This window comes from Brachionichthys hirsutus, chromosome 21 (genome assembly GCF_040956055.1).
Source record: "Brachionichthys hirsutus isolate HB-005 chromosome 21, CSIRO-AGI_Bhir_v1, whole genome shotgun sequence".
Lineage (NCBI taxonomy): Eukaryota > Metazoa > Chordata > Actinopteri > Lophiiformes > Brachionichthyidae > Brachionichthys > Brachionichthys hirsutus.
The window spans coordinates 6,680,843-6,704,167 of record NC_090917.1 but is presented as its reverse complement, the minus strand read 5'-3'; the positions used below and the strand labels follow the sequence as shown (position 1 = coordinate 6,704,167).

Here is a 23,325-nt window from a genome sequence, read left to right as displayed (position 1 = left end):
TGCGTCTGAACGACGGAGATGCAACGTGAAAGCTTTAGCAGAAACATGCACAAATAAATAGAAACGGAGACTATATTAGCATCGCTTCGAGCATAAAATACAATTTAGGGGAATGCATCCCATTTACTGCGGCCCTTAACAGTTAGCCTAGCTAAGACAGTTAGCTTGCGTTCTTTAAAAAAAACATATTTACAAAATTTTAGCAATGTTTAGGAGCCTTGTTGGATTCCAGAGTTTCTCTAGACATACCTTTTCACTTAGTAATGTGTACGCAAGAAGTCGGCACAATGAGTTCGCTATGAAATATTCTACAGCCACAACAGGTAAGGTATATTTTTTTGCACCACCAAACCTATCGATCAATTGAGTCTTCCACGCTGTTATTGATTAAAGCAATGCTTCCTGCTTTTTTCCAGAAAGAAAAAGATTTTATAAAGATGTTAGCATATCACAAGGTGAAGGTACGTATCAAGTGTCAAAGGTCAGACTGTGACAATTACAATATAGCTGAGTGTAGAAGGTGACCCTCCTCTTCGCTCACCTCCTTTGTAGAAATGTCAAATGTAATTATTCTTGATTACAGAACTAAGGATTTAACTTGCTGTCCCTCCATGTTTCTGTTATTTCATGCAGCTGGTTTATTTGAGATAAACCTGGACAGAAAGAAACTGAAAACGCCCGCAGGGAAACTCTTCACAGTACCAAATGAAGCCCTCGCCGTTGCCGTGGCAACCGAGTGGGATGCTCAAAGGGACACCCTCAAGTTCTACACGATGCACCTGGTACGTCCTTTGGTTTCCTCCCCAGGAACGGAGGTTATGTAATCGCTGGTGTCTGTCTGTCCGCCTGTGAGCAAGATAACAAAAAACGTTCTGGAGGGATCTTAATAAAAACTTTCAGAACATTTTGGGAATCTTCCCAGGAACAGATTATTACATTTCAGTTATGATCCAGAAGAGATCCTGGATTCTGGATCACTGTCATTTTCAGTGAGTCATTGCAGTCAATGTGGCTTTCAAATTTGCTCCTCAATATCGCGGTTGATTATTGACCAATGTTTATTTACCAATTTTATAGAAAGCGTTTTGTTGCTATGAGCACCTCAAATGGGATGCATGTTCAGGCACCAGCTCTAAACAGCTTTTGAGAAGAATCTTAATTCATTCCTGTTAGCAGCTGATAAATAGTATATTTTAATAAACTAAATGTTCTGTTTAAATAATTTTGAATCTAACAGAGGGGGGAGATCCTTGGACAACTTTCAAATGGCAATTTTATATGTTTTTAATTATACTCTATACAATAAATATGGAACTCTTTTCATGCTATGAAAAATACATGGTTTGCATGTCATGCTTATTGTAATGATAACGGCAGATTTTGTGAGACCAAGAAATGATAGATACAGTATATTAAAACAGATTTGATTTATAGCCACCTGGTTCTCGGGAAATATTGCTGGTAATAAGGTTGAGCCTTGCTTTTCTTTGTAATGATGATAGTGAAAGACAATAAAACAGAAATATAACTGACAAACTTATTTTGTTTAACTTCCTTTGCAGACTACATTGTGCTACACAGCTCTGGACAATCCCTCCCAACGTAACAAGGACCAAACGATCAATGCTGCCCTGAAGTTTCTGGAGACGGATACTGTCTGGTATACAATTAATTTACTTACCAGTATTCATTTTAAGATATATTTAATAGATATATTTATATAACAGTGTCTTTTTGATTTCCTCTGAATGGCATCAGCAACCTGTTCTGTGTTCTGCACATCCATATCTGGTCTGAGTACTAGCAATACTCCATTAACTCAATATAAAATATTTGTTTGCACATAAATGCATTCAAAGACAGCAAAAACTTAGAGCTTGACATGCATGGTGTATATTAAATGGCATCCTTTCAGTTAAAACCCATGTTTGTATGTAGGACAAAATAAAATCATCAGTGATAAGATGAATTAAACAGATCATATGTAATAAAGAAAACAAGATATTTGTTTTATTGAACTACCGGTACATTTTGTGTCGTTAAATTGTTTGTGTTTTGTGCAGTTACAGAGTCGATGAGCCCTATGGATTGGTTGATCTACAGAAGAATGAATGGGATCCTGTGCTGCAATGGATTGAAAACAGGTAACCGCAGCACGAGCTTCTGCTTTAAAATGTACCTTCTGTATTTTTTGAACACTATTGAAGAGAGGGGAGGTGATTGAGCTGCTTTAAGAACACAAAGCCGGTAAAACTGGTCGTGTTTGACAGGAAAAATGTCTGTTCTGTAAATAGTGGGACTGGCTGCTGTCTAATACTTGATAACTGGCTTAAGGCAGTTATTTAGCACAAATGTTAGAAACTCTCCCATTCGTACAACTGGATAAAACATAAACGCATTTTCCATCACTACCTCCCGTTTATTATCCACTTCGCTTATGGTCCAGGTTTAAAAATGACTTTTAGATCTCTGTCCTGATTGTCTTAATTTCCCATGACTTCATTGCAGATATAATGTCACAATTGGTTCTTCGTCCAGCATTTTGGGTCCTGAAATCCCAGAAGCAACCAAAGACGCGTTCCGGCAACACCTTCATTCTTACAACTTATGGTCCCTGACGGGTAAGAAATTACATGTAGAAGAGTCTTTAAATTGGGTTATTGTAGTAACTGTAAACTGTCCAAATAAAAGTATTGCACGGATAAATATTTTTATACTATGCCTTTAATAGTAGTCGGGCACCTTTTTAATTTTAATTTTATTTTGCAGGGCTTGAGTATGTGATCGCACAGCTGAAGTCTATTGTGTTGTCAATGGGGCTGATTGACAGATATCTGAGTGTAGAACAGGCTGTGCTGCTCTCCAGACTCGAGGAAGAGTATCAGGTAGGCGAGTAGCTGAATGTTTTCTGTCACTGCTTTTATTTTGTATAACTTACCGTATTGTAGAAACTAAACAAGAGAGATGATTGGCTTGTATTTTGTGATGAATTATTTGGCTGCTTTTTTAAAGCATGTCGGTCAGAAATATCTGTATTTCCGCTGCAAAGGGAATCTATTTTTCTTCAAGCAAGCTTTTAATTGGCTTTATTTTATAGAAACTTTTTTATTGTGAGAAACTCAGAAAGGCTTGCATAACTTATTAATGTATTTAGGAACAACCAGTCCACATCTTCATCATTTAGCCATGAAACCGTACCTGGATCCTCGATGTACAATGAAGAGGAGGGAATTACTTTACTTCTGAGTTCTTGTCTGCCCTGATAGATATTATTTTCCTTTTTTTTTTTCTTCTACACAGATTCGTTGCTGGGGAAACGTGGAGTGGGCCCATGATTATGACATGTATGAGCTGAGAGTACGAACTGCTGCTGGAGCTCTTTTTGTTCACCTCTCATCTGAGAGTTCAACTGTCAAACGTAAACTTATGCAGGACTGAGGCTTAAACTAAAATCTAAACTCTGCTCTCAAATTGAGATGCTGTTTATTTTGGTTTCTCCGTAATTTTGCAGACAAACACGACACATGGTTTGTTTAGTCTTTGCACTGGTTGTGTCTGTGGTATACTTTAGATTTAGAGTCATCTCACTCCAGTTAAATATCGGCTGGATTTTTGCAGACACCTTTAAGAGTTTCCATTCGGTTCTCAGTCGTCTAAGACTTTTTGGGTAATGCACAGGGTTTCAATAGAATGATTGCTAATCATGTCAGTTTCCTTGTGGGCATTTTTTAAATCCTCACACTTGCTTTCATATTCTGATAAAAAGTGAATTTGCTTTTCTAAAAGCACACTGCAATTCTTGCTGTCAAGTATTTTTTTGTGGTTGTGCTGTAAAAAATTAAATGCATATTTATCTTCATCTCGCCTGCATACTTCTGTTTTTACAAAAAGTTTAGTTTTAGCTAAAAACACAGACAGCATCCATGACTAAATGGGATTTTCATTGCCTTGTCATTTGATATGGTAAAACCATTTTTAATGCCATTCTTTTCATCTATTCTATTGTAAAAAACAAAACAAAATAATTCCATCATGAAATAAAATTTTAGCAAGGCATAACATTTTGCCATTAATAACATTATTACCAATATCGAGTCACTCCAGTCGTAAAACGCATGTATTATACTTTTCTACACAACCTTTGGCGTCTTGAACGACTCTCGTGACGCAGTGTCGGAGCTGTCCAATCAAGCTCAGGGACTTGATATCTCCACCAATTACTTCAGTCGGTGGGCGGGACTCGGAGGACGCTTCCTTGTGTCGCTTATCCCATGGACTGAGTTGTTTTCTTGTCGAGCAAGATGGAGTTCCTTTTGGGGAATCCTTACAGTACCCCAGTGGGGCACTGCATTGGTATGTAAACATGTACGAATTACACCGAATGACGATTATCGTACATGTTTCCAATGTAATTTATCTCGCGCGATAGTCTCTTACGGCCGTGCTACATTTAGCATGCTAACGTTATTTACAGCTGGAACACCCGCTAGCCATCTAGCTAAGTTACAGTAGCGGTCATTCTGCTGTCGTTCGGGTAGGACTATTGTTAACAAACTATAGCAGTGATTTCTGTCACCGTCAGTGTAACAGCGCAATATTCAAATCCTGACTAATACAGCTAGTTGTGTCTTAAACGATGACTAATAACCAAATTAGCTGTCAGCCAGCTAGCGACAGTCATCGTCGCAGAATGTGTCTGAAGTATTTTCCTGAGGCTCCTTTTCAGCATGAGGTTATTTTCCTTATCGAGTACTCGTGTTTTCCAGAGAGAGCGACAGATGGCTCTCTGCAAAGTGAAGACTGGACCCTCAACATGGAAATATGTGATATCATCAATGAAACGGAGGATGGGTGAGTGCCCAGGGAAGATCAATGTCTGTTAGTGCTTCGACGAGATGCTTAAAATCGACCTTTTCCTGTTTATTTGTTTTACTCGGGTCACACTACGAGTTATAGGTCTTCGGCTATGCTGCTATTGTACTTTCGGCTTGTCCCGTGAAGGATCGCCACATCAAATCAACCTTCTCCACTTCACCCTGTCCTTTGCATTGTCCTCCCCAACACCAGCCACTCTCATGTCCTCCCTCACTACGTCCATGTATCTTCTCCTGGGTCGTCCTCTAGTCCTGTTCCCTGGCAGTTCCATCCTCAGCGTCCTTCTCCCGATATAGTCCCTGTCTCTCCTCTGGACATGTCCAAACCATCAAAGTCTGGTCTCTCTGACCTTGTCTCCAAAACGTCTAACCTTCACTGTCCCTCTTATTGTCTCGTTTCTAATCCAACCTCGTCACTCCCAAGGAGAACCTCAGCATCTTCATCTCCTCCACTTCTAGCTCCGCCTCCTGTCTTTTCCTCAGAGACGCTGTCTCTCAGCCGTCCATCATGGCTGTCCTCACCACCGTCTTGTAGACCTTTCCCTTCATCCTCTCTGACTCTCTCCTATCACAGAGCACACCCGATACTTTCCTCCACCTGTTCCAGCCTGCCTGCACACGATTCTTCACTTCCTTTCCACATTCTCTCCATCACTCTGCCCTGTTGACCCGAGGTACCTGAAGTCCTCGACCTTCTTTACGTCTATTCTTTGTAACTTCTGATGATCAAGTCTTGCTTGGTTAGTTGTAACTTGGCTCAGGTGGGTTGTTGTCTTCTGTAGTGTACTGTGAATCAGACTGCTGCTGTGCTGAATGGAACAGTGCCACACACCCACTGCCGCAAGACTGATTTTTATCTTTAAATAGATTTCAGGAGTAAATTATTCCTGCACGAGAAGTCCTACTGCCACGGCATAGATTGTGAAAACTCCGGTAATCATTGACATGTGCCTAACAGCGGTGTGCACTGTGCAGTGAGAGGAGTAGGGAGGGAGAGAGTTGGCCGGTACTTAGACGCTTCATACGGTAATTGTACCTTAAATGTAAACTGAATGAATGACATAATAGTCCATTTATCAGCAGGTGGCATTCTGTACTTTGCTATTTTTTTGTGTTGGTGTGTTTATTTTGCAGACCAAAGGATGCTATCAGAGCAGTGAAGAAGAGACTGAATGGCAACAGAAACTATAGGGAAGTGATGTTTGCTTTAACGGTGAGTTCGACTTAATATACCTCAAATTATTGTATGTGGAATAAATAAATAGTTAGATGGTGAGTTCTTAAAAAAAAAAAAAATGTTATGACAAGGCTTTCGTCAAACAACCTTTATGTCCAAGAGGAAGATAAGCCAAATCTGCTGGACATGATGAAAAAGATGAGACTTGAAATGTAGTTTAAAAAGATAAAATGGCCACGACACATTTGTCCAATAGAGATTGTGTTCACTGGATGGCATGAGCAGTGTAGTTTCCTGTGCCTTGCCGGTTGAGGTGAGATTACAATCGGCCTATCTCACTAACTCCGTCTGGAAGGTGGAGCGTGAGCGTGTGCGATGGGACCAAAAAGATAGCGAACTAATCCTGGCCAGGATGAAGCCAGAGCAGGAATCTGTAAAGAATTCCGACTGAGGTCCTGACGTACAAGTCTGAAAATTGGCAAAAGACAAATCTAACTGTCTAGTAGCCAGTTAACTCTAAAGTTTCCCTTAGGATAGCTGGTATTCAGCATTAAAAGTTTTACTGGGTAAGGTATAGGATTAGAGGTTTTGAACCACAATCGTCATAACGAATTTTAAAGTTAGAATAAGAAACCTGACTCGCTGGGCGTGGTCCAAAATAAACATTGCAAATCCCTTTTTAATTTCTGGATTGATGGTGCGTTACATAATCAATCCAGACACTTCGTACAAAGCTACGTTCTTTTGGGTAATTTTCAGGTATGTCTGCTGTGACCTAAGATGGACTGAAATGCCCAGAGGTTTAGTTGACTAAGACTGAAATGAAAAATGGGATAATATTGGCTATGATAAAAGATAATGTGGACAAGTTGACACAAGACAAGACTAGCTAAATGAAAATATAGCTTACCAAATCAATCCGAATTATGATGCATAATTTACTCAAAAGACAATTTTCACTAAATGAAATCATGTCCATTCTATGTCCAACTGTAATATGTCTAACATGTGATTCACAGTTTGCCAAACTGTATTTCTTGTCCGCATCTGTTAGGTCTTGGAGACGTGTGTGAAAAACTGCGGCCATCGTTTTCATGCTCTGGTCACGAGCAGGGACTTTGTTGATGGTGTGCTTGTTAAAATCATCTCCCCTAAAAACAACCCACCTACAATCGTTCAAGATAAAGTTCTTGCCCTGATTCAGGTAAGATCGGAGAGACGGTCGGGCAAATGAATGATTTCCTATTGAGTCATTGGTGAGACATTTTTAACAAAAGTGTTTTAGTGTAGTTCGTTTGACTCACAATGTTTGAGTCACAATGCATGCGCCGCCTTGTCGTCCCAAACGTAGCCTCAGGTAGACTGAGATATCCCCAAACCTTCATCCTTCATCAGGAGCAGCTCTAGTTACGTGTCAGAGCTCAGTTAACAATGCTAGGCTCGTGTAGCCCGCTCTTATTTCTACCAAGGAAATCACATGACCACAGCTTACAAAATGGATTCGGGAATGGGGCATACATGAATTAAAACCTGCAGGAAATATTAAAATCATGTGTTACAAATATTTTGGTAACAAATGCGTTTGTTAAAGGAGGTGAGAAAACTGTGCAGAAAATCTAGTGAACAGCACTCCCTTTATGTGACAGAAATAATAGTATTTCTTTAGCAAGATGGCTAAAGCGCAGTGGACAGAGACTGCGTTGGTGTTGGTCGGTGATCAATAACCACCCGGGTTATTTCTTGGGTGTTAGAGTATTAGAGTTTAGGTCAAACTGTGTCGAATGGCTTTGGATAACGGCTCTGCCTTCAAAAAGTGTGCCGTGTGTTTCTGTATGTGTTTGCAAAGGCCCTGTTTAGCGGTAGCCTGTCCACCGCTGTGAAAGAAGCTCCGTTAACTTTCCTCACTCTTTTTCAGGCTTGGGCTGATGCATTCAGGAGCAGTCCAGATCTTACAGGTGTTGTCCAAATCTATGAGGAGCTAAAGAGGAAAGGGATCGAGTACCCCATGTCTGACCTTGAGACTCTGTCGCCTATACACACACCTCAGCGGGTAGCGGGCATCATCCTGAGCAGCTCCGATCTTTCTTTGCACAGACAACCCTAGTGTGAAGTCATTCTCTTATATATTATATCTCGTGTTGCCTCTAGGTAGCGTCTGCTCCAGAGGGTGACTCCACACTGAATAAGTATGCCACCACTATGACTCAGCCCACACCGCAGACCATCCCACCAGCCTACACCACTCCTCAAGTCCCCAACATTCATGCAGCTGGAGCCGTCAATCCTACGCCTGAGCAGGTACAACATTACTCTCATGAACAGATTTAATTTATTTAGTTCAACTAAATTCTTATTGAGCTATCAGGTGCTACCTGATGGTACCCCTGGATGGGAGTCACTGTGTTTAGTCATGCTATTGGCTCCAAAGTTAAATGCTTTATTTGTTGTTTTTTTACTGCTACTTTTAGAATGTCAAACGAAGTTTTTTGCTGATTTTTACCTCTGATGTTCAGATTTGCCGACTGCGCAGTGAGTTGGGCATTGTTCGTGGAAACACTAAGGTGATGTCGGAGATGCTAACCGAGATGGTCCCGGGACAAGAGGATACTTCAGACTATGAGTTACTACAGGCAAGAAACCTGTGTGTTTGTTAATGCGTGTTGATTGACGAATAAAAAGATCCTCTTTGTTTCTGGCATAATTACAACCGCTTGTTTAAATCTTGCCACAAAGTGATGCGTAAGCCCAGCAAGAATAAGACGGTGGTGCACAGAACGGTTCAAAACATAGACAGGAAAACAAAGATGAAAGTATATGTTAAGAGGAGATGTAAAAGAGATCCCTCACTCAGCCGACACGCACTTTGATCTGTGTTTGTACTCTTATCTTTGCACGTTTTCAGGAGCTGAACAGGACTTGTAGAGCCATGCAGCAGCGGATAATGGAGCTCATCGCCTGCGTTTCCAATGAAGCAGTGACTGAGGAGCTGCTGCACGTTAACGATGACCTCAATAACATTTTCTTGCGCTACGAAAGGTTAGTAATGAACATAAAATACAGATGCAAGCAAAGAGAATGTGCACACGCAAACTCATCTATACTTGGACATCCTTGCATGTTTGCACATATTTGGTAGGTCAACTTGAAACCTCTTTGAGGTTGCTTTCCTATTGTCTTTGCCTCAGGTACGAGAGGTTCAGGTCTGGGAGGTCCTTGGCTCAGGGTGTCAACAATGGGGTGAGTTAGTCACTCGGATGGGAAAAACTATTTTCTTATTCTCTGATTTATTGCTTTTTAGTTTCCGCAGTGTGGATTTGTATTTTACGGTAGTACAAATATGATTAGGTGTATCTATCCAGTTACCTGTCAAAAACCAAACAAAGACGCGCGTATACAGTAATACCTTGACATTTGAGTATAATTTGTTCCTGAACCGAGCTCGTAGCTCGAATCACTCGCATGTCAAATACATTTTTCCCATATAAAATAACTGAAAACAATTTAATCCGTTCCGGCCGTTTAAAAACACTCAAATCAAATCAAACCTTGGGTGCCTGTGTTGATTCTCGTTCCGCATCCACTATCCTCGCAAGAGGGGCTCTTCTCTTCCTTTTCTGCTTCCTTGCGGATCGGTTCAATAGTTTTAGGACAGTTGCGCTTTTTAAGGGCCAATGTATCTTCCAGCATGAACCGGATTCTGGTTGAAGATTTCCTCTCTGTGATGATATTGTGGATCTGGTCGAAGTACTGATCCATTTGCGGTTGGTCGCTGTCAACGTCCAGGGTTGCTGCGGTCACTGAGAGCAGCTTGCAGAGACACTCTAGCGACACCTCATCACGATTCTTGAGTAGTTCACAAACACAATTGGGAATGACTTTGGCTGCCAATATTTGTAAATTGAAGCGCTCACCGATAAATCGTATGTTTCCCAGTGATCGCTGGCGGGCCTTGTATCTGGCGTCCTCCAGCTCTACCTTAAGGTCAGCACGCTCTTGTTCATTTTTGGCAGCCTCTAACTCTTTTTTTCTTTTCAAGAACTTCATCATCTTCATGTAGAACATTTCCAAACTCTTTCTTGCATTGATTGATCAGAAGAGAGCGGAACTTTCCAACAATTCCAGGCTTGTCTGGGTTGGAAACATTCAAATCCATAAGGGAGTGGCACATGCTGGCATAGAGCCCAGAGTACTCGCGCTCTGAGATGGCCTTCTCAAAGATCAGATCGGTCAGTCCCTTAAGCCTCTCCTCTGTGTCTATTTTCAGCTCTTTCACCTGCCTCACCAGTTCCTGTAATTTCTTAGGTGCAACCATGTTGAGCAGTTTTTCGGACTTGACTTGCTCAGTCTCCTCTTCAAGGTGGAGAGCGGATGCTTTCCCAAGCGTTCTTAGCCTTGTGGAGCACCACGTTGGTGCATATTTCAAACCGCCTGGGATGCGGGTTGCGTGGCTTAACCGTTGATCCATTCATGTTCCTGTTTACTTGTGGACCTTTGCATTCCAAAGTAGACATTTGAGAATCTGTCATTGTAATTTTACGAATTGCAATTGTAATTCGTTGCAATTGCCTGGACAATTCAATCAAACCTTACTTGTATAACTTGACCCTTTGATGTCCATCTGCTTTGATTTTGGAAGAATGCTTTTCTTCAGAATATTAATATATTCTTTATCAATATTATTTTTAGGAAACAAAAGACCGAATTAATGACCCCTCTTAAATGCACCGAATACCATTATTGATCCCCCCCACCGGCTACTCATGCTGTATGGAAAGGGAAGAAATACAAAATACAAAAAATGTATATTTTTTTATCATTATTATGTGTGGATATGGATTGAAACTTAAAGTCCTGATGGCAGATGGCCGTATAATCCAAATAACGATTTGACTAAACTGTGAGCTACTCGTGCAGCTCAAATCTAGACACTTGTGAAGCACTTCGGCAGGTCAGCTCATCAGCCTGTCGGCCGGCGAGGGCCTACGATGCCGCTTGCGGCTTTAATTTGGTTTTCTTGTTTATAGTTACAAATAATAGTGAAAGCAGGCTTGTTACAAGTTTTTGAAGTCCCCAGGTATTCCAAATAGACAAATGATTGGAAGCAAAGGCCTGGTCATTGTGTTATATTGCTTCCATTTTTTTAATATGGATATAAATTATCAGCTCGTACAGTTCATAAATATTTTGTGCTCCTTGGTCAAAGGCAGACTCTGGCGCTGCTGCTACTTTTCAGATTCTTTGCTGGTGCTTAATTTCTTAAATGTTTGTTCTATTTTTAAAGCACTGGGTTAGCATGATAAACATACACAGAACAGTTGGAGTGGAATTTAATCTCAGAAGTGTCTCTCCCTCCTCCATACTCTGAATGCTTCGTGCTCCCACCCTCCTCACAGCTACCAAATGATTTATGGCTACTCATTGCAAAGTAATAAGAGGCTTATTTCGAACGAAGCCATTTTGTGGTGCTATTGGATAACTATTTAACACGCACTAAAAATGTCAGCATCTCGTCAGAGCCAGTGCCATTCCTCATATAATGTCCTTATCATCTGGCAGTCGGTCAATTTCCTGATCACTTTCCATTTGTTTTTGTTTTTTTAAAGCTGTCCTAAATGCATTCCTGCCTTGTTTCAAATTAAAGTAAAAACATATTTCACCTTTGACTGATGAAAAATAAGTTCATAGAAACAGATAAAAACAAAAGTAAAATATATCTTAAAATAACTAAAACAAGGGCCGGTATATCCATCTTGTCATGTTTTACAATTCAATGTTGCTGTGAGGCATTGCTAACGGCTGCAAGTGCACTAACCACTGCACTATAATTACCTCATGTCAAAAGCATTGTAATCTATCATCCATTGTTACCACAGCCTGGAACATACTTATCTTGAGCACATTGTCCCTAAAAGAATTCATCCTGACTAAGGTTAATGTCCTTGCACTACTTTTAGAAATGAAATCCTATTGCTAAAAAAAGAAATAAAACTTGTGCAATATCCAAAAAAGTCCAGTCTGTTGCATTTGTAACTGTATTTTAAAAGTTTCCATTGTGTGTGTATATATATATATATATATATATATAAAAGAACAACTGTGATTGGTCTCTAATTGTGAAGAGAGGTAAATGAAATAAGACATCGAGGAACAATTCTTTCAATTTTCGTTTCAAGTTAGAACCAGCAAAACAATTATGCATTAGGTGAGTTAGACTTAAAACAGTATACCTAATATTAGGTATATATTTTACATTTTAGAATGTAAAAGCAATAAGTAATATTTTCTAAAATAAAAACTCCCTGCTAGAAAAATATTTTGTCAAAAAAAGCAAGTTGGCTTGATTCAAGATATTTTCGTCTTGGAACCTTCAAGCATTTGGTGCTTGACTGTTAATTTTCCTCTGTCTCCACCTGATTTCTGCATTAACTGAATCCTTTTTACAATTCACATAAGCACCAGAAACTGACGTAAGACGAGAGGCGCATGGACGCGCATCTTCATTGGGTTTCGATTTTTATTTTGGCACTGTATACCCTCCATAATTCAGAATCAGAAAACGTTCTTATCCCTGTGAGGGGCAATTTGTTGAACAGCCAGCGGAGAACACACAGCAATTCATTCATACAATTAAAATATAACAAGTTGCTCATAACAGGCTGTTGATAAAACTAATAGATGCAGGGAGAAATTAATTTTGTAATCTATTTGTCCTGCACTTTTGTACCATGTGCCGACGACCGGAAGGCAGCAGCCTGTATTCAGAGGACAGCGGTGAGTCGGGTCAACCAGGACAGCTTGTGCTTTTTTTTTTTGTTACTCTGGCCCTGTACAGGACAGAAAGCTCCCGAAAGCTGACCCCCGCCATCTTGCTACACTTCTTTCTGATGCTGATCAGCCTGTTTTTGCCCTTCAAAGTAAGGGACCCAAACCAGCAAATAAAAGACGAGGTTTAAACATATTTAATAAAACGTCTTCGTAATAGAGGTATCCACACCAAAACGTCACACTAAAGCGCTGGTGGGCCTTTGCACAAACAGCATCGGCGTTTGCCTCAAATGTTAGCTCGTCATCAGTTACCATGTTGTTGCATTGTGTCCCTGCACAGCCACGTTGATGGTATTCACTGTCTCTTCCTTTCTGCTCTTTACTTTTTCCTGTTTCTGTGACTAGCTGAGGCAGGCAAGTATGAAAACATTGTCAACTTCCCTGTCACCCCACAGTGGCTGTAGAAACATGGATAAATAGTACGCTCCTGTCACCCCGTATGGCATGTTTTGTCTTTGACAAACCTCGAGGTAGAGCTTCGGTGACACAAGATTAAGAAATGAATCACTATCATTTAGTGCTTGCTCATCTCAAACGGTAAAGGTTTGAGGTTTGCAAAGCGTAAACCACCCAAAGCCCTGAGAATTGTCTCCCCTCATCCCTCTCTGCTGTATTTCTACTTTCTTAAGGGGATTATTTATACTTCATGACTGTACTTTTAAAGAATTTATGGTAAATTAATTTTCCCCATCTCCTCCTGTCAAACATTAAAACCTAAATAATTGTATTAGTATTCTTTGGATCCCTTTAAGAAACATTATTTTTTATTAATTTCCTTCCATCCACCATATTCTCAACATTCCCATGCTCTCCTAAAGGCAACAGACACTTCTTACAAGATTTGCAATGGGGTATGCCTTCATTTTTAATTTCAGCCTCAAACTGATAAAAAAAAAAGAAAGAAAATTCCAGGGAATCAAGAATTTATATACCGTCATGACCCTGCTTTTCCTTAGCCTCTCACTAATGGATTTATTTTCCTGCTCATGAGCCAGAAACCATCCTCTACTCCGATCCTATATGGAACCAGAGCTCTCATTGATTCTCTTTCACCAGGTCCTGAGTGAGGCCACAGATGACAACCTCATAGACCTTGGCCCAGGCTCCCCAGCAGTGGTCAGCAACATACCGAATGCGGTCCCGACCAGTCTGCCCCCCACCATCGCAGCCCCCGGGGGAACTCCCTCCTCGCCGGCCACGTTGGCCTCCCGCCTGGCTGTACTTGGTAGGTAGAGCCAGCCACCTCATCACACTAAAAGTGATTTGGAATATACGTTACATTCATGTATAATCCTGGATCAAAGCGTAAAGACTGGAAGACTGGGCAAGTCCAAGGCCTCGTCCTGTTGTCTCTTTGAGGTTGCCTTGCTTCCAGTCTTATAAATAAATGAACCCTCAAAAGAGCTATTAGTTTAACTGCCGCGTCTGTGCCACCGCAGATTGCTGTAGACTTAATTTATCTGACGTCTGATTCTACACTTGACCTGTTATTCAGTGCCAGCTGTGGCTGTTTAAATATTTTGTTCTAATTAATTGCAAAGCATCTTTAAAAAAAACAAAAAAAAGAAAAGAAGAAAAGCCCATGATATTGGATTAGTTTTTAAAATGAATGAAGTAAAATTTGTGCTGAAGAGTTGTAGGGTATGAAAGTGTTTTCTCTCCAGACATGGGTGCAGACAGCGTGAGCAGCACCTTGAGCTCGCTGCCCAGCTGCAAGCCTCCACCCACGCAGGATGACTTTGACGTGTTCGCTCAAACCAGGACCGGAGCTTTGTCTGCACCGCCATGCACGATGTAAGGACACAGCCGAAATCTAGAGTTGCATCTGCTTTACATCCCACAGTTTTTAAGGGGTTAGTTTGCTGGTTCAGCAGCATTTCTTATGATTTTTTTTTGTAAAGCTCCTACTTTCCCCCCCCCCCTCACCTTTTCAGCTCTGCAGCAGAAGACATAAATGCCACCGGTGGCATTACTCCCACTCTGGATGTCCTACAGCCAGCTGCAGCAGCGGTGAGTCCCAGTGACAGACTTTACTCTACTTTTGTCTTTTCGGTCAGTTCAATAAACATTTGAGTGTCTGTACGTGCGTCATGTACTCAACTTAACCACGACGAAGCGGACAGTTACTCATGCTGTGTACAGGTAGTCGTTGACTTGTAACCACAATTGGTTCCGAGGGTTTTGGCCCATGTTAAATTACCCTAAGTATATTATGCTCATGTGTCATGATACTGTAAATGACGAGTAGAAAGAGACAATTTCCTCTTCGTAGACATCGTGGGTAAGATTGCAGTAACTGTCCTGCACATGATTTGCTCGTTCACTTTCCGGTATGTCGTAAAAACGCATGTCATAAACAGAAAAACCAATGCGGTCGTAAAGTCGAACTGTCGTATAGTCATAAGTCGACGAATACCTGTAACTTGTATAGTTGGATGCTAAAAGTCACTAAATTAGATAACAAATAAAGTTTTGAACTTGGCCTGAGCATGTTTTTTCCTCTTCATGTTTAGCTTGTGTTTCATTGTGTGTGTTTTAACAGAAGTATCTTTCAACCTGTCTCTGGCGTTTGTCTGGGTTATCTAGCAAGCCTGATACTCGGCAAAGAATGAAACAAATTTTGTGAGAAAAAGAAATGCAGATGGGAAGAAATAGTCTCTCAGCTGTATTCCAAAGCACAATCTCCAGACTCCAACCTCATCACCAACAGCCACAGCTGATCGACTCGGATCCTGCAGAGTACATGTAACAAACGGCAGAGTCGTAACCCTAACTTGTACTGCAACCGCCAAAATCTGCTGTATGTCGAATCACAGGTCAGGCAGTTAGGATTCATCTTCGGGAGGCAGGTTTCTTTATTTGCTGACTTTATTGTGTGTGAAGCTTTTTGATAATTCTCTAACTGCTGAAATGTTCGAGCAGAACAGGAACTAAACGCAGTCAGATGTTGCTCCTAACACACAGACATAAAACAGTCTCATAACCCCTCCCTGCTCTGCTGACCGTGGTTACCGGCCGAAGCGACCCGATGTGTTGTCAGACTGCTCGCTGCATCTTCAGCTTGTGTTCTCCCTCATACAGGCATGACTCCTCGTTTTCATCACCATGTGTGGGTTTGTCTTGCCATCCATAAACCTTGAGTTCTATTTATATTATTTTTCAGTTCTATTTGAGTTAACACTGAAGCTCATTTGAGTCATGTTTTTGTTGTTTGGGATGGGATTTATTTTCTTTTATTTATTTTTTTGTCTGTTGTGGCATTGCTTCCACCCCCTCACCCTCTGGTCACCGGTGGTGGCCTTGATGCTACCTCGTAGGGTATGGCAGGCCAGTCCTCCGTCATGAAGGACATAGAGCAGTGGCTCTGTACTGATGTGGTGAGCCCGTCATGATTTTTATTTCCGACTGCAGTGTCTGTCCTTTTTCTAATATGAAAGTCAGAAATCAACATTTTCCTCACATTTCCTCCATTTTTGATCAATCACATACCAATAGTTCATTTTATGTCACTAACACTGTTTTGTGTGTGTGGGGGGGGGGATATTTTGTCATTATTACGGCAAATAATAAAATAAGCAAGAGGCTGTTGTCTATGGAGAAAATGCTTTCCGTCCAGTCTGAACAGGAGTAATAAAGCGATGATAATGACTTATAATTGCTGGAAATGTTTAGTTGTAGCTCGATATTAGTCCGTTTTATAAAATATGCTTATCTAACTTAAAACAAATCTTCCAAAAGATAGAGGACTCTAAATAAAATATATCCGATGTAATTATGGTATGAAGTACAGGTGGTCCTCACTTAACGACGGCATTACATTCCGGAGACTCCATCGCTAAACAGTATCGGCATTAAAGGAAACCCCCCGTTGGCCGAAACCGTTTGGCTAGAAAATGTTTATATTTGCATATAGGTCATTTATACTGTAAATGCGTTCGTACTCACAACTCCGGAGCCAATGCATCATTCCGCTTGTCGTCAAAGCGATTTCTTGTCGCTGAACGCAGACGTTTACATTTCTGAAAGCCTGTCGTAACTCCCAAGTTGTCTAAAGTGGGGACCATCTGTGTTTCAAGTTTGCATGCTCATTTTACAGAACTGTGTGCAATCATGTTACGTTGTGCATGATGTCCTTCGGCATTCATAATATTTTCTCCAAACGGCAATCAATAGAAAATATTAGTGATTTCCGTAATTATTTGCATGATATTGGACCATGGGAACTGCGGGCAGCGCGGAGCGCTAACGGAATGTGTGGAAAAGGAGAAGTAAATTTTGTTGTGGTGACTGTTTTTGGTTTATCAGTGGTTTGGGGACCAGAATTGTCCTTGGTTTGTGGTGAATTAAGGTTTCTTTCATCATTTACCTGTTGTGACTTTCTGTTTGCTTTTCAACAGAAAGGAGACGAAGGCGAAGAAGGCGTGACAAGTGAAGGTACAGCAACAGCAATCTTTCTTTTTTTCTGAACATAATTTGGATCCCTTACTACTTCCTGTTCTTCCAGAGTTCGACAAATTTCTTGAGGAGAGAGCTAAAGCTGCAGAGATGACCCCCAGTTTGCCGTCACCACCTAGTGGCGAACCGGGCCCAGCTCAGGGAACCCCCGGGCGTAAGAAGCCGGACAGGACGGAGGACTCTTTAATGGCTTTGTAGACCTCTCGCCATCGCCCTGCAGATCCTCGGCCTAAGACCCGACCAGTCGAGTAGCATCGCCCGCAGACAGACTGACCTGACACTAAAACACATCTTACCCATCACAACATTTAGTTTCACACTACAGAGCATTGTACATGCGCTCCTTGTAAAAAGGGAATTATTAATATAAATTTATCCAAAAATAAGGGAAAACCAAACATATGGCCTCTTTCATTAATGATTAATGGCACATCAATAGATCTCCCCCACATGATGATCGGTATGAGAGACTTTTACCTTCCATAGACGTGAAGAAGCCCCGTTGTCGTGGACTACAGAGCTTCATGTTGCAGCTAATGTAAAAAAAAACTGTGGTCACTTTTCATAAAAGAGGCGTTTTTCTGATCATATTCTGTACGGAATTATTTTCTTACCAAAAAGCCTGCAGTAGCACCCTCAAATTTGAGCTTCAGCTTCCTGCGATTAAAGAAACTCCAGCAGAAAACATTAAAGTTGATACTTGCTGAGGCAGCGAGCATACACAATATTGTTTTGGTGTTTGTATTAGTCCCTTGGCAAGTTAGTCTAAGTTTAATTGTAAATCTGTAAATGACAAATGTCAAGTTTATTAGTGGTGTATATTTAAGATGTATGAAAGAGAGAGATGTAAATGTAGTTTTTGGAAAGGGGTTTATCTTCCATAAACTGAATTGAGGGATGTACCTCACTACATTTTTTTTCCACAAGAATGGAATTATTATTCATCTAACTTTTTACAGAAACTCATTTCAAATGGAAGAAGGGAATTGATTTTTCTGAGGGACATTTGCACACCACGCCTACAGATTTCTAGTTTTACCTCCCTCTGAGTCACATGTTGAAGATTCTTTGACAGATTGGACTGCAGTTGTTTGTTGGTCACGAGATTATTAGATGGTTTTATGAGCCTGAAGCTGCTTTCTGGATTTGTTTGCAGGTTGTTGGTCTTAATTCCATCTGCTGAAAAATACCATCTAATTTTCTTGGTTCTTTGAGTCTTGAAATTGTGGGTCTGGTTTTTACTTTCTGTAGGTTTTATCTTTAAAAAAAATATTTTTGCATTAATTGTGCTCTATTATTCCTAAATTAATTTCAAAGGACCAAATCTGTGCTTTCTCCCCAATGGGAAAACATCTGTTTACTGTAATCGGATCTGTTTTCTCATAGTCCGGTCCTCCAAAATGTGCTGCTCTGATATCCAGAGATGTAATGAGAATATCAATATCACACTACAGGAGCTTTTTGCACATCGTCGTGTATTTTTCATTTCGTTCTTCCTGTTGACAACTTAAAAGGCCTGACCTTTCAACACAACATTTTTTTCGGAAATGAGCCGGCTGCAGACGTCTGCTACAAATGAGATCTTTTTACTCTTTGACAACGGGAAAAAAACCCGTTCCGACACGCTTTACACAGTGACTGTTGCGTAAACCTTTCAACTTGCACTGTAAATCAACACTTAACCTGATGTAATGAATGAGATGCTGGGAAATCTTTGAGTAGAATTAATTTATTTCGTCGGGTGAGTATTTTGAATCATTTTATTGTGCAAAAACTAAAGTTGAACTATATCTAGGAACAGAATGAGAGATTGTGTGGGATTTAGTGGTTTTTCTGGCTATTGTTTATGGAGTTCAGCTTTTCCTTATACTGGCTAATGTATTTTATTTGTCATGGTTGTGTTTGTTAGGGTGAATGTGTGTTTAACTTACTGTTCAACCAAGAATCAATGTTTCACATTTTGAAAGGGAAACATCCATCCTCCTTTCATCTCCTTGTGTATGAGATGTTGTGTAATGGGGTTAGTCTCAGTTGATTGGTTTAAAAAAAAAAAAAAGAAAAAATCTGTCTTCAAAAGAAACGTGTTAATATTCTGTTTGATGCCACCCAGGGTCACCCTGCTTTATATCGGTGTTAGCGCTGTCAGTGATCGGTACCTGAATTTCAGTCATTTTAAAAACACCAAGCAAATTAAAAAAACTGACTTAAGAAAAGATGGTGTTAGGAGGCTGTACTGTGTGACTGCTATTTTCCTGTGTTGCCTCATCTCCCGTTTCTATTTGTGTTTGACTTGTGCATGAACTCTAATAAATCATAAGCAGATTGTCAGCATCCTTTTTTTATTTAATTTCTTTTGTCTGGAGTCAAATCTTTTCTGCTGCCACTCCAGTCATCACCTTAGCGTACCCTCATCACCCTGGATCCCTCATCAGATGGTAATGGCTGGATCTGGCCTGTAGCAAACCATTTTTGACGACCCGAACCCACTGGAGCGTCAAAAGAAAGGGTGTGTCTGTTTGACAGTAAACTAGAACGCACCAGCACACAGGAACGAGTCTCAATCCCTCTAAAGTCATGTGGATTTATCTGTAAGGTAAATACTTTTGATTTCAGGTTCATCATTGCCCTCAGATTTTGAGAATAGTGTTGTATTTACAATGAATTTTAAGCAGAGAAATAGATTTGATGAGGCAGTAATGCAGAGATCCTAAGGTACCGTGTGTGTGATGTTACTCTGTGTGATCTTGTGCCAGCACCTGCTGTAACATAATGAACCACTGATATGGACGCAAACTGATCCACGTCTGTTGTAGAATGAGTGGAGCTGGAGCTGGAGAGGAGACATGCTGTCTGGTTCCTCATCTTCACTAGCAGTCTGTTAGCACATCCTGCTGGTGGGACTGTGGAGCATGGAGGAATCCAGTGAAACAGAATGAGCAGGTAAAAGCGGAGCAGCTGGACCAGAGCTGTGGTGCATTGTAGTTGCATTGCATGTCGTGCGACACGCGTGCAATGGATCTGCTCTGCAATGCAGAGCTCGGTAATTAACAGCTCACTGCGAATAACATTATGCTATAAATACTGATATAATTTTTAGGTAATAGTATACCCTCAGTATGTTTTTCTATATTTACTGGATGTAATGAATAACAGATACCGGTACGTCAGATGCTTCCAGAGCTTTTCATAATTCTCATGAGATAAAGAGAAGGGGAAGATGTTCAGCACCAGCAGGATGTGAAGTGGGAACGTTCCATCTCCTCTGGAGTATTTATATTTCTTAAAGATCTGAAACATTGAAAGTACTTGGTTATTCCTGTGTGCCATTGCATTCATTTTATTTATTTTTTCTACATTTCTAGGGGAAACCTTTTATTTTATATGCCATTGTAAAATGCAACAATGCATTTTTGTATTTGACAGCATTTGGTTATTTTCTGCTAATGCCTTGTACCACTTTTCGATGCTGGAAAGTTTTTTTTTACTTGTTTTGACTTCAGACTGGAGCTCTTTTGTAAATTAAATTAAATCATGAAAATGTCATTTATGTTCAGTTCGACATTTTGCAGCTGTAATATATAAATGATATTCAAATACATCAGAGTATCTCTACCTGGTGTCTTTAATTGTACGCGAATATTTAAGTAAGTTCACCGCATCACCTTGTAGTGGGAATTTGTTGACACTTTCCCCACATGTGAAGAGTTTATCAAATAAAACTTGACAAGTTCAAACAGACATCTGTAATGTTTTCATTTGAATGATGACCCCCTTTTCCTTTATTCAACTGCCCTTTTTCCATTTTCTTTTTGAAGGTAAAACCCCTCTAGTCAACCTCTTCTTTTGAATTCCCAGCAGGGACATCCTTTGAAATGTAAGTCAATCTGCAAGCTGCCATTGATTGACATATGTTGATTTATTTTCTTTACTGTCACAAACACACGTGAAGCCATTTAAAAAATAATCGCATATTCCGTCCTTAAAAGTGCATTCTGGATGCAATACGTCCTGAAAGGGCAAATGTGTCTTTGCACGCCTGTCAAAGACTTCAGGCTATTTCACTGATCTTCATTAGCTGGTAACTCGTACTGATGCTGATGCTCATTCAAACACCTCCAATCACAGCAGGGAAACAGTTAAGAGCAGGTAAATTACACTCATGCACTAAAGACTTATGAAGAAAGCAATCTGCTCATATTTGTCTTCATCTCAATAATCCTCACCACAGCCTCGGTGAAACCCAGTAAGCAAAGCCTCGAGATTAAATGACCTATTTGTTGTTTATGATTTACTTTATATTAATGTTGCAGATCAATGGTTTCCCAATTTCTTCTACCTCCAATCCTGCTGTTAGTTGCCCCTGAGCTGCTCGTTTTTACCTGGCAGCATGCGCACGTGATGAAGTTGGCACGTGTCGGTGGAGGAGAAATATAATATATGGGGCAATTATAAACAACTGGCTCAAGATGAGGATTAACTCCGATGGAAACGAGGAGTCCATTTAGACTAGTTGTTTAATAGAGGCCATTCATGGTGCCAGCAGCTACGGCATTGTGTTGTTGTTGACAACATAATATGTGCGCTGACCATTCAGGCTTGACTGCTGCTTGGCTTTCCTCCTAGGCCTCTTCAGAAGACCCCGGTAGCCTCAGAGTACTTCATGCTAAGTTAATTTACCCAAATATATCCACGACACCACAGCAGCAGCCCCCCCGCTATTCAACATCAACAACTTTGTTAATGGAAACTTGCTGATCCATAAACGTCGGTGCCGCTGCAGATGTTTGCTGGGGGGCAGTTCACATATGAATGTTAAAAAATCCCACCGATCGATGAGGGGCATTTGCAAAAGGAGGTACGAGGTGCGTTTAATTATAATTGCGTCATGGTGTGTGTGTGTTTGTGTGTCTATTTGTTGGGGGGAGGTGCTGCTGTTGAGGCAGGGGCCTCCGTATTTAAATAGGGTCACATCTCGGCCTCACCTTGCAAGTGTCGCGCTTTATTAAATGCCACTCATGTTAAGTGTGTTGAAACCCTCCTTGATGTAGTCAAGACATAATATAAAGGTTACGTTGAAAAATGTCCCTTCAAAGGCACGGAAAACACTCCATGATTGATCTCCCTTGTTCAGGCAAGAAATGTTGGTCGGACCTCTGTTTCATTAGGCCTCCTTTAAGCATGGCGATACCGTGCGTTTTAATGAGGAGTGACTGGAATAGAATTTAAGTGTCAGTCAATCAGGATTCCAAAAGGTCAAATAAAAATGAGCAAAACGTAAGTAGAAGGCGGATCTGAAACTCCTGAGCTCCACAGTTTGAAAAACACAGGTAGCTACTGCTAATCATACTAATAACGGCTCTGATTATGCAGTATATATATATGTATATATATAATACACATAATAATGATAGAATATACAAGGTCTCGTGTAAAAATAAAAATAATGGCACTTAACATAGAAATGAAACAAAATGGGCACCAAAATTCTACATTTATTGATTGTTAGATTTGTTCCGGCAACAGTATCACCCCCCCCCCCCTCCCCAATATCCAAAAACAGTTTTGATAAATATGTTTATCTTTTTTTGGGTAGCAGCTCCTTTGAGCTGATTTCCTTTGAGCACTGCATTGTGGAGGAATTGAGGGGATTGGGAATTGAACGTATCGTTTAGCATTCCTCCTCACTGTTTTGATGAAAATCTAGTCATTGCAAAGCTTCAATTTGACTGCTATTCAGCATTGCACATACAACAACATGTGTTTGCAGTATTTGTATGAAAATGCTTTTGGATATAGTATAGTATATGTAGAATTAGCATGGTTACTGGGCTTGGGATACGCAACACTGTGCCAGCATGCACAGGAGGATTAAGGTCACGCCTGTGTGTTTCATAATGTAACACATCCAAATATCCTGCCACTACAGATACATGAGGTTTTGGGGTTAACAAAAAAAAAATCTAAAACTAGGTAAATCATTTTCAAAAATCTCAA

General features: G+C 40.5%; 2 protein-coding genes across 2 annotated transcripts; both read left to right on the top strand.

The window, feature by feature from the left end:
- Positions 1 to 13: 13 nt before the first annotated feature.
- On the top strand, positions 14 to 3,859 carry atpaf2 (ATP synthase mitochondrial F1 complex assembly factor 2). The gene is made up of 8 exons (XM_068754578.1): positions 14 to 323; positions 417 to 461; positions 634 to 782; positions 1,563 to 1,660; positions 2,064 to 2,144; positions 2,509 to 2,621; positions 2,770 to 2,885; positions 3,301 to 3,859. The coding sequence occupies exons 1-8, from the start codon at positions 206 to 208 to the stop codon at positions 3,436 to 3,438; spliced, it is 858 nt and encodes a 285-aa protein (XP_068610679.1). The 5' UTR covers positions 14 to 205; the 3' UTR covers positions 3,439 to 3,859.
- Positions 3,860 to 4,301: 442 nt separating this feature from the next.
- On the top strand, positions 4,302 to 19,659 carry LOC137909823 (target of myb1 like 2 membrane trafficking protein). Its single transcript, XM_068754249.1, has 15 exons — positions 4,302 to 4,353; positions 4,767 to 4,851; positions 6,009 to 6,087; positions 7,106 to 7,255; positions 7,967 to 8,101; positions 8,200 to 8,349; positions 8,565 to 8,681; positions 8,954 to 9,087; positions 9,237 to 9,288; positions 13,933 to 14,101; positions 14,541 to 14,670; positions 14,811 to 14,890; positions 16,204 to 16,253; positions 17,274 to 17,310; positions 17,381 to 19,659. Exons 1-15 carry the CDS (start codon positions 4,302 to 4,304, stop codon positions 17,527 to 17,529), a joined length of 1,569 nt encoding a protein of 522 aa, XP_068610350.1. The 3' UTR covers positions 17,530 to 19,659.
- Positions 19,660 to 23,325: the final 3,666 nt, after the last annotated feature.

What these genes read in the sequence shown, in the direction of transcription:
- atpaf2 (XM_068754578.1), top strand. Translation starts at nt 206, where the DNA reads ATGTTTAGGAGCCTTGTTGGATTCCAGAGTTTCTCTAGACATACCTTT. An exon ending in TAGCATATCACAAGGTGAAG is followed by an intron (nt 462 to 633) that starts GTACGTATCAAG and finishes TATTTCATGCAG; the next exon opens with CTGGTTTATTTGAGATAAAC. An exon ending in CAACTTATGGTCCCTGACGG is followed by an intron (nt 2,622 to 2,769) that starts GTAAGAAATTAC and finishes TTTATTTTGCAG; the next exon opens with GGCTTGAGTATGTGATCGCA.
- LOC137909823 (XM_068754249.1), top strand. Translation starts at nt 4,302, where the DNA reads ATGGAGTTCCTTTTGGGGAATCCTTACAGTACCCCAGTGGGGCACTGC. An exon ending in CTCAGGGTGTCAACAATGGG is followed by an intron (nt 9,289 to 13,932) that starts GTGAGTTAGTCA and finishes CTCTTTCACCAG; the next exon opens with GTCCTGAGTGAGGCCACAGA. An exon ending in AGTGGCTCTGTACTGATGTG is followed by an intron (nt 16,254 to 17,273) that starts GTGAGCCCGTCA and finishes GCTTTTCAACAG; the next exon opens with AAAGGAGACGAAGGCGAAGA.